Source organism: Nicotiana attenuata, unplaced genomic scaffold (assembly GCF_001879085.1).
Source record: "Nicotiana attenuata strain UT unplaced genomic scaffold, NIATTr2, whole genome shotgun sequence".
In the NCBI taxonomy this organism is placed as follows: domain Eukaryota; kingdom Viridiplantae; phylum Streptophyta; class Magnoliopsida; order Solanales; family Solanaceae; genus Nicotiana; species Nicotiana attenuata.
In genome coordinates, this window is record NW_017673325.1 from 129,674 (window position 1) to 140,589 (window position 10,916).

General features: G+C 35.4%; 1 protein-coding gene across 1 annotated transcript; it reads right to left on the reverse strand.

The window, feature by feature from the left end:
* Window positions 1-7,952: 7,952 nt before the first annotated feature.
* LOC109216054 (lysosomal Pro-X carboxypeptidase-like) lies at window positions 7,953-10,838 on the reverse strand. Its single transcript, XM_019380182.1, has 7 exons — window positions 10,704-10,838; window positions 10,483-10,595; window positions 10,131-10,377; window positions 9,634-9,789; window positions 9,215-9,294; window positions 9,048-9,097; window positions 7,953-8,555 (listed from the first exon to the last, which is right to left on the reverse strand). Exons 1-7 carry the CDS (start codon window positions 10,815-10,817, stop codon window positions 8,407-8,409), a joined length of 909 nt encoding a protein of 302 aa, XP_019235727.1. The 5' UTR covers window positions 10,818-10,838; the 3' UTR covers window positions 7,953-8,406.
* Window positions 10,839-10,916: the final 78 nt, after the last annotated feature.

Genomic DNA, 10,916 nt, shown 5'->3' on the forward strand with positions numbered 1-10,916 from the left:
AATGCTCACCGACACACTGGCTTCTTGCCAAATATTATGCACGATTTGTACGAGGATATTTTATAGAAATGTCGAGGCGTACGGACCGATCTAACATAAATATTTACAACTGTGCACTGCCAAGGTTCGAACAACACGAACCATACATGCATCTATTAAACTGCTGAGGCGAACGGCCCGCTCCCATGAGCGTGTGGTACATAAATCCTGCCGAGGCGAACGGCCCGATCCCATTAGAATAAGAAGCTTTAACGGGTCCTTGATCCCACTCATGAATAAACGTGTGAGTTATAATTTCTTTAATGGAGAATCTTCAATAAAACTTATATATATCGCGGAAAACATTTCGCAAGAGGAGTACAATTATTTCGTGACAAATCATGAAACTCGTGAAGTCTCTACAATAGCAAGTCTAGTCTCAAGTAGTAATGTCAAGTAGAGGAATTTAATAGGCGAGAGACTGCTCAAATAGTACAGCTATAGCATGATGTGAGCCTAAGTCTACCCGGACAATAACATGAATGTAGCTATGTACGGACTCTCGTCACCTCGCACGTACGTAGCCCCCAAAACAAGTAGCACACTTCAATTATAACACATAGGGGTAATTTCCCCCTCATAGGGTTAAACAAGAGACTTACCTCACTCCGAAGTTCCATAGTTGGCTCCCAAGCCTTTCAAACAACTCGACCGATGCCCAATGCTCCAAAACTTGCTTTCACTTTATTAACATTCACAAGCTTTTAATCCTCCTCCGACATCATAACATTGAGTAAAATTCTCATACGTCACCAGCAAATTGATATCTACAATTACAATCCCATTTACAATCAAAATATGACTCAAACATATTTATCAATATCCATTTATGGCTCACAAGTTGGCCACAAGCCTCCAGCTCAATCGTCTAGTAGGTTCACTTACTAGCACATTCAACTCCACTCTTATCATTTAATACCCATTTGAAGTCATCAATGATATTATATTAATTCTCCAACACCGCCAAATTACTATTCATCATCTTCCTTAACCAACATTTCCAAAACATTCAATTTGGTGATTACTTAGTTGAACACTTCCAACTAAGCTAGAAAATGATTCCATAGGTTCATTGCATCCTTTAGTTTCATTTCTAAGAACACTATTTATCTTTCCCCAATTTTCTCAAGAACACTATTCATGCCATGAACTAGGGTTTATGAAATCAATTATCCAATCATAACAACTTGAAACAAAGATTAGAATTATTCTCACCGACTCATAAGAAATGATCTTGAAGCATTAGTATTACCTTCTTGAAGCTTTTTCTTAAAAATCCAGTATTTGGAAAATTTGGTGTTCTTGAATAACTTGAAAGATTTCTAGGGATTTCAAAGATTGAATGATGTTAATACTAGTGTTAATTGGATGTTATTAACTTAAAATATTCATAAAAAAACTCACATTGTATTCTTAAGTAGTCCCCAAGGTCGAATCCACTATGAAAGAACCAATCCCTAGCTCAAGAAAATCCCCAAAAATGGCTGCTGTTGTGACTGCCTTATATAGGCACAGGTGCTTCCGCGAGTTGTACCTTGCACTGTGCAGGTTGTACCTCGAATTACAAGTTTTCCCCTGCTGGACACCTTTTACTAAAACGTCCCTAAATCCTTGAGAAATATCCAAATGACGAACGGTTTGAAGCGTTAGAAACTAGACTCGAAGATCTTTCATTTGATAGGTTGTCCACCATATAAATCCTTATATATATATATATATATATATATATATATATATATAGGTATGCTCGTCCAATGTTAGGTTTTGTGTATACTCATTTGGAACTTTAGTCTATCATGTAATTTTCAATGACTTAGACTTAGGGCTCTCCTTAGGCCCCACATCACTTATAATATGACTCGTACACTTATTATCATATCAAATTAATATCCATCATATTAATAGTCCCCGTTTGCACACAAAATAATATATTAGCACCCATCAACTTTCTTAATAGCGCTTAAGTACTTCGAAATTTTTTGGGTGCTACATTCTCCCCCATTTAAGAACATTCGTCATCGAATGTTTTACAAGTCACTTCTAGGCATAGAGTTTTCATCCTTTTATCTCCAACCATTATATATAGGCACTTATGACTATATGGGTCTTATACTTCCTTTCCAAAATCAACTTAGAACTTCCCCGAATTTCAATTCCGACCGCTTGTACAAGTCATAATACCTGAAGTGAAGCTACTCATGGCCTCAAACCGCCGAACAACGTGCTAGGGCTCAAAACGACCAGTCGGATCGTTACAGTATATTATCCGAGTTTGCAACCCTGCGCCATCTGATTTGGATGTTAATATGGATTTTTGGGAGATAATTGAACATATGAACTTATACCCTAGAGGCTTTAAATCTTCTAGAGTAGGTACGGTCACGAAAGGAAGCAAAGGGGGTATATCAGGAGCTCAACAACTTGTGACTCGGCATAGGCCAAATCATCTCCCTCAAATTAATTTTAATTATTAAGTCCATTTTTTGGAATGTGAGGGGCATCAGGTCGCATGGTGCCTTTGATAGACTTAGCTTCTTAAAAGAAGGCATGAGCTAGCTTTTATGGCTTTGGTGGAACCTTTTTGCAAAAGATCCAAAATAGACAGATTTAGTAGATGGTTAGGGTATTATTCTTCTTACTCTAATTGTAACAACAAAATTTGGCTATTCTGGGATCACCAATATTGTTGTACCATTCTACAGGATATAGAGCAACAGGTAACAATTTGCGGAAGTTTCATCTTAAACTCAAGAACACCTGTAGAAAGCTTTCATAGTGGTCCAAAAATTGCAATGGGAATATTTTATATAACACAAATACAGAGAATAAGATTGGTGAGTTAGAAGAGAGATGTTTAAATGACAACTCTGATGAGAATAGAACGTCATATAACGAAGCAAATGCACAGTTGATTACGGATAAGAAGGAGGAGGCATATTGGAGACAAAAATCAGGGATGCAGTGGCTCAAGGAAGGGGATGCCAATTTCTAGATTTTTTCATTCAATAATGAGCTCTAAAAGAATGAGACTTTGTCTCAAAAAGACCAGGGGTTCATGGATCGAGGATAGTGATGCAATTGCTACCGAGGCCATCAAGTATTTTGAAGCACAATTCACAAAAGAAACAACTCAGAGGACTTTAGCATTTTACATTGCTTGCCTAAGGTTATATCAGAAGAAGATAATGAGAAGTTAACTGAAATTCCATCAATGCAAGAAGTGAAAGAAGTTATTTTTTCCTTATTCCCATATAGCACACCTGGGCCAGATGTAATTTCAGGAGCATTCTGCTAACAATGTTGGGTTTTTATCTCAGTTGATTTATATAACATGGCTTGTGATTTCTTTACAGGTACACGACTTCCTAGATCATTCACTCAGACATGTTTGATTCTTTTGCAAAAAGTCACGAGTCCACAGAGGTTTACATAACTAAGACCTATTAGTCTCAGTAACTTCAGCTTCAAGATTTTTTCTAAGTTGCTGAACATCAGGCTTGCAGCTGTGATACACAAGGCGGTATCTACCAATCAAGCGATTAAAAACATGTCTATTACAGAAAATATCATGCATACCCAGGAGCTAGTGCACAACATCAAGAAGCCCAACTCTAATGGAAATGTAGTTATGAAGTTGGATATGACAAAAGCATTTGATAGGGTGGATAGGGATTATCTTTGTCAAGTGCTAAGACGATTTGGATTTTTAGATAATTGGGTAGACATGATCTGGAGGATGTTGTCAAATAATTGGTATTTAATTAATATTAATGGAGGTAGGCATGGCTTCTTCAAGTCAGGAAGAGGAATAAAACAAGGGGATCTACTCTCTCCATCTCTCTTTATCATTGGAGCAGAATTATTGACAATTCTCATGGAATACCTGAAGAATGAAAGTTTTATCCCTTATGCACTAGATAGAAGAAGTCCGATTATCACTCATCTCAGCTATGCAGATGATATTATTCTCTTCTCATCTGGTGATCCTTTGTCTCTCGTTGCTAAGATGGGGAAACTCTCAACATATGAAAAATGCTCTGGGTAACAATCAACAAAAGTAACTCTTGTTTCCTCGTTACTCCCAATACTCATCTCTCTCTCACAGGATTCACCCACTCCAAATTCCCTTTTTCCTATCCTGGTTGTCCTATATATATATATTGGAAGGAAGAAAGTGATTTACTTTGGGGTTCTAGTAGCCAAAATCTCTTCAAGACTCCAAGGGTGGCAGGACATGATGCTTTCCTATGGTGGGAGAGCAGTCTTGATCAAATCAGTATTGGAGTCCATGCCTCTTCACATTCTTTCGGTAGTGCAGTTGCCAAAAACAACTAGCTCACAAATAAAAAAAAATTTCTAATTTTTACTAGAGTGAACTGGAAGGCAAAAGAAAGTTCCATTGGATCTTGCAAAAATATGTGTTATCCCACTGCAGAAGGAGCAATCGGGTTCATGTCTTTTGAAGATATAAGTAGAACTTTTGATTCTAAAGTATGTGGAACTTTAGAACTAAGAATTCATTATTTAGGCAATTTATGGAGGTCAAGTATTGTCCAAGGGCTCATCCAGTGTGCAAAAAGTGGGCAGCAGGGCAATCTCACACATGGAAGAGAATGCTTGATGCTAGAAAAGATAGTGAGAGTCATATTGTTTGGAATATGAACAATGGTGATCTATCCTTTCGGTGAGATAATTGGGTAGGCATTGGACCTTTATCTCAGCATCTACCTAATGCATATAGACCAAAGAAGCTCAGGGTGTCTGAATTTGTTCACAATAGCTAACATGGGGGAATATACAAAGCATGGTTCTTTTTCTCACAGGATTTAACACTACCCACAAGAGTTAAAAACTTTGTGAAGAATGACATCAAAGGATTAGATATCTTTCGTATTAAAGCTCGAAAGAAGTTTTTTACTTTTTATCATGGTTGATTATAAATTAATGATTGTACAGTTCATAGCTACTTTTTGCAGAATTCATAAAGCTCAAACTGTAAAGGAGGAGTCCTCATCATCATTGTTACATTTAGCGATTGTTTTTTACCTTCAATCATTGTGTATTGGAGGCTAAGATTTATGTCCTCCTTCATGTACTCTTCTTTTGTGATTTATACAGATAGGGGTCTGGCCTAACCCTACACGCCATTGTGGTGGATTCTAAAAAAAAAAAAACTTTCGGCATTAATTGGGTTTTAATTTATAATTCTAAACGCACATTGTATCAATTTGATTCTCTCAAATAGTAGTCAAATATTACAAGTCTATAGCATAGATTCTTCAATCTATATGGGGCGATATCATTATCACGATCCAAATATCCCATCGAAGCCATGACGGTGCTTAAACGCTTGCTAGGAAAGCCATTAACAAACGTGCAAAAATAAACTTCACCAATCGTAAGAAGTAGTCTCAGCAGCGGAATAATCATAAATAACTAAAATCGAATAACGACAATACAACTGAAACCATCACACGATCTTGGTGTCACCAAGTGCATGAGCTCTATAGAATAAGTAAATACATGGTCTAAATCAAATACAATATTGTCCGAAAGAAAAAACAGTATTAACATTAAATAAGGAAAAGGACTCCACGGACTGCAAACGGAACATCAATGCTACCTCGAGATCTCTTACAAATCTGAATCTGGCTCTCGGGCAACTATCACGATCAACAATACCTGGATCTGCACACAACGTGCAGAATATAGTATGAGTACAACCGACCACATATACTCAATAAGTAGCAAGCTTAACCTCGGGCTGAAGTAGTCACGAGCTTGACAAGTTTCGATGCTTACTTTCCACATCTAACAATAATAATAATAGCAGAATAATAGCATATAAAAGAAAATAACTCAAATAAAAACATGCTCATATTAACACAATTGGAGGAGAAATAGATATGCTTTTCAGATACAACAGTCAAGGCATCAACTTCCATAAATTCACTTAGACAAGTATTTAACAAGATAAAAACTGTGATATCAAGTTCTAAACATCAAGTAGAGCTATTAAATACCAATTAGCATGAGGGATAATACAGCTCTATGCCTGCATGGCAGTTATACATGCCAAATCAACTAAGAACCACAGTCTGAATATCAAGTATACATAATCTCAGCACATTCATAGTGCCTGGCACAAAGTACCCCTTAATCATACTCTAAGCACGCTCACGGTGCCTGGCTCAAAGCCATGGACCTACACACGCACATACATACACATACTCAGCACCGTACGAGTGCCTAATACAAGTCTCTCACCAAGCACATATATATGACCATCTGCCTGCGCCCACAGTTATTATCTGGCTCCGGGGGAGGGGGGGTCCTTGTCCATGCGCGGATCGGATCTAAGTCAACGATCAATATCACTTAGCCCAACATGGGATCTGACGCACGCGTCAACTCAATATCAATACCCAGTGGCGAAGCCAGAAATGTTTCCAAGGGTGTGCAAACTTGAAAGAACTAAAAAAAAATTCTCGACAAAGGGTGTTCAATATATATCTTATACATCTAAAATCAGTATTTTACTTATATACACAGTGTAAATTTTTGTAATATTTCGGTGAAGGGTGGTCAGTTGACCACCCTTTGTTAAAGGTTGCTTCGCCCCTGTCAATACCACTCAGCCCAATATGGGGTCCGGCGCACGCGTCACCTCATAATCAATATCACTCAGCCCAATATGGTGTCTGGCGCATGCGTCAACTCAAAATCAATACCAACATAGCTCTATGGCCCAAGATCAGTCATCAATCCGCTCAAGTACCATATGCCAATATGTCACAGAAACATTATTCAATATACCAGACGAAATATACCAATATATATATATATATATATATATATATATATATATATATATATATATATATATATATTCTTTATTGCAACAGATTACATTTTATTTTCATCATAGATCAATAATATCTTGATCTCCTTTCTCTTAACTAACGAACAAACCCTAACACAAATTCCTCAATTTCATCACATTTTCCGTTGCTAACAGAATCTCTTAAGCCTCAACATTTTCAACGGTTTTCTTCTGCAATAGGTTATACAGAAGGGGAGATTAAGGAAGTAGACGAGGAAACGGGTCATTTTCTGGCTTCTACCCAACACGGTCCAGGTCCATGCTATACAAATAACTGAAAATCTAAATCTTTAGGGAACATTTTGACAAATAGCAACTTCTACGGCCGCAGATTGAAAATCAGCCATCAATTTAAAACTAATTTACATGTTGTTATAGGTCAAATTCGTCTGATAGCATAGAATTTCTTTGTGCTGTCAGTGCATAAAACATGAAACACTTTTGACTTTTTCACATCCATTTGTCCTGGCGAGGCATGACAATATTTGGCACGTTAGGTTATATGTTGAGGTACTGATACTCAAAAATGATTTCCTTATATAGGTCCAATGTGGGAACTGACTCTGGAAACGTTTGCAAGCCTAAAGAAATAGCTACTTCATACGATAAACTGGCGGTGTTTGGCCTTGTCATTAGCTATTACGTTGGACTTTATTGTTTGTTCATAATGTAAGTGATTTGTCTTTTTCCTTTTTTCAAGTTAGCACAATCTTTTATTGGTTTTCACTAATGTCGCATATGTGCAAAACGTTAACCTTCTAATAAAATTCACCTTATCCTTGTTGTTAAAAGAATAAACCAACTCTTGTGAGGCAACAAAAAGTTTTGTGGTTCTTGAGGATAACTTCACGGATGGAAATCTGAGCTAACTTTTAATTTATCATACAAATTAAGTTATAAAACTAACTTTTGTAACGTAAAATAATTTAATCACGAAAAATAAGAAATGCCAGAAAATGATAATCCGGTCCCAGAAAACACAAGTAAATTTTTGCCAATTCTTGTATAAACGTAAAGTTGAGAGAGCAGAAGAGTATGAGCGGCATACGTAGTTGAGAAAGTAATACAATAACAACAACAACAGATTCAGTGTAATCTCATAAATTGAATCTGGAAAGGATAGTGTACGCATAGTGTCCTAGCTACCTTGTAAAAATAGATAATAAGTTGTTTCCAAATAGCCTCGGATAGTTGAGAAAGTAATACCAACAAACAAAATGATGTTCTCAGTGGATGGTTATATTTATTTTTTAGGGTCATGTTTTGAAATACTTGAGTGGTAGAGTTAAGCGTGCAATTGACAACCCTCGTGAGCATCATTGTATTTAGATATGATAACATTGTGTGTGTGTGAGAGAGAGAGAGAGCTGGCCCTTGTTTTCTTCGGTCTGTTTCAAACATGTACATTAATACATCAAAAGAAATGAGAACATTATTTTTTTCGTCCATTATATTCCGAAAGAAATAATAAATGGACTAATTGTTTAGGGCATTTTGCCATATTTGAGGGCGTTGAGATCAGCATAGTACTTTGTTATCCATCCTTCAATGATTTCAACCTCTGTTTTCCTTTGCATGGTTAACCATTCTGGATCAGTTGGCTTGCTAGTAAGAATGTCTAGACAATGGGAACCTACAAAAATAAATAAAAGGAAATGAAAAGAATTAAGCAAAATTCACAAGTCCACATCTGGACAACAACAAAAAATTAAATTAAATACATCGTATTAGCTCAAGTTGGTACAGTTTTTGTTCCCAATATCAGTTGTCTTGGCAAATCGAATGTGTCTAAAAATATTTGATGTTTTAGAAAAAAAGAAGGAGTTTATCAACAATTATTGAAATCCATATATACTTAACGTTTATGTAGTACATTATTAACTAAGTGAAATATATAAGGAGAGATAAAAAGTATTTTAGAAAAATATCTCGTATGTTCGGATCTATTAAATATTTTTCTTAAAAAATTTCAAAAGACAGATAATATGAACTAGTATTGTAAGTAAAATATTTGTAAAATTTATGATTGATGTTGATGCCTTTACTAATATTTCCTATTCTATGATAACATAGAACATGAGCTCCTTTATTACTATATTTTGTTTGGAAAGTAATAATGGCATACCGTTACGCGTGTGGACAGCTCGTAGACTATGAGATATGTCTTGCAAAACCCTAAAACAGAAAAGCAGACAAAAAAAATATTAATGCAAGACATATAACATGAATTAGGTCAACAATTTAACATATGTCACCAAATAGGAAAAGGAAAAAACATTGTCAAGGACGTACCCTGCACTACTGTAAGGATCTCTTAGCCCATTAGAGAAAATGATGTTGCTAGCAAACCTATGAAGAATTAATTTTATGTCCTGCAAATTCACTCATTAAGGTTAGATATATATATATATATATATATCCTAGTAATACATGAAAAAAGGTAATTCGTGCACAAAATATTTCGCGTTCACGCAAGGTTCAAAGAGTATCACACCATTAAGAATATAATGTAGGCAGTCTATACGGAGAATTCCGGACACAAGGGTCACCACGTGGAGAAAAAAAATTATCATATAAAGACAACTTTACTGTCATTTCAAGTCCAGATATCTAATGCATATATAAGAAAAAAGTAAAATGACAAACCATACATAACAAGGAAAATTAAAGTTGTAAATTGAAGTAAATTTAGAGTATAAAAGGAAGCATACATGTCCACCATAATAAGTTGTGATCCAGTGTGGACGAGGAGAGACACCATAGTTGCTCTTGCAGTCGTCTATAAACTCATCCAAATTAAAAGGAGCTGAATAGAACATTGTATCATTTTTGCCTCGCCCTATAGGCATCACCATCTCACTGCATGTCTGAAAAAAACAGAACTAGCTAGTATTAATTTTTAAAATATATTTACTACATAATATCTGTTGAAAATCAGATAAAAATATTATTTCGACCTATAAGTTCTTGAAGTAATTTCACCTTTAAAATTATAGATTCAAAATTAATAATTGTTCACATATATTATATTATATTTATGTGGCGTGTCAAAAATGTTGAACAGTAAAATGCTATGGTCATCTTTCCACCATTCTCCACTTAAATATCAGGCTTCTCTGTATAATAAAATTTGAACTTGTGGTCTGCCTCGAATTAATCCACGCATTGTGCTCTTTCCACTGAACCAAAGTTTTTAGTGTGTACTTACTTGCCATCTCCATCCCATGTTGGTTTCACTAGGTTGATTATACACATTTGTGTTGTAACAACTTAAATTCCCTTGAGATGCAACAATTCCAGCATAAATACGATCAAGAACATGACTTCCTTTGTGTGCACCATCAATTCCTCCACAAACCACTGTCACTGGATATGTTGGTGGCTTATTATACTGAGCTGCTGTTGCATATATTGAATCCAAATAATCCTTCAACTCAGAAGAACTATTTAAGTGGCTGAACTCCAAGAAAACAAGATTAATTAAATTGAATAAAGATAGGTGGGAAAAAAAGAAGAAATAAATCTGAAATATATAAAAGAAAAAAGAAATTAAAGATTACGAGCAAGTCTTGAATTTCCGACTGAGATAGGAGAGTCCATTTTTTCTAGAAGCAATCTTATCAATTATAGACCATGATTTTCGTATAGTTCGGTAGCAAGTCTTACTCACTTCCTGAAATAATTGTGGAATTTAACTTGTTAATTAGTTAGAACAAAGGAAAACTTAAATAAAATAATAAAAGATTTGATTTATAAAATAAATTAATGATGTTTTTCTTACTTTAAAATCCTTAGTCACAATCGAATAATATCCATTTTGTGGAGTGATGTCATCAAAATAAAGAATAGGAGCTGATGAAGCTAGAGCACCAAGAGCTATATGAGGATACTTCATTCGAAACCACGAAGCAAGCACTGAAAGTTTCGCCAAAAAAAAAAAAAAAAAAACGAAAAGAAAGAGAAAAAAGAAAAACAAGAAAGAAGAGAAGAAGTT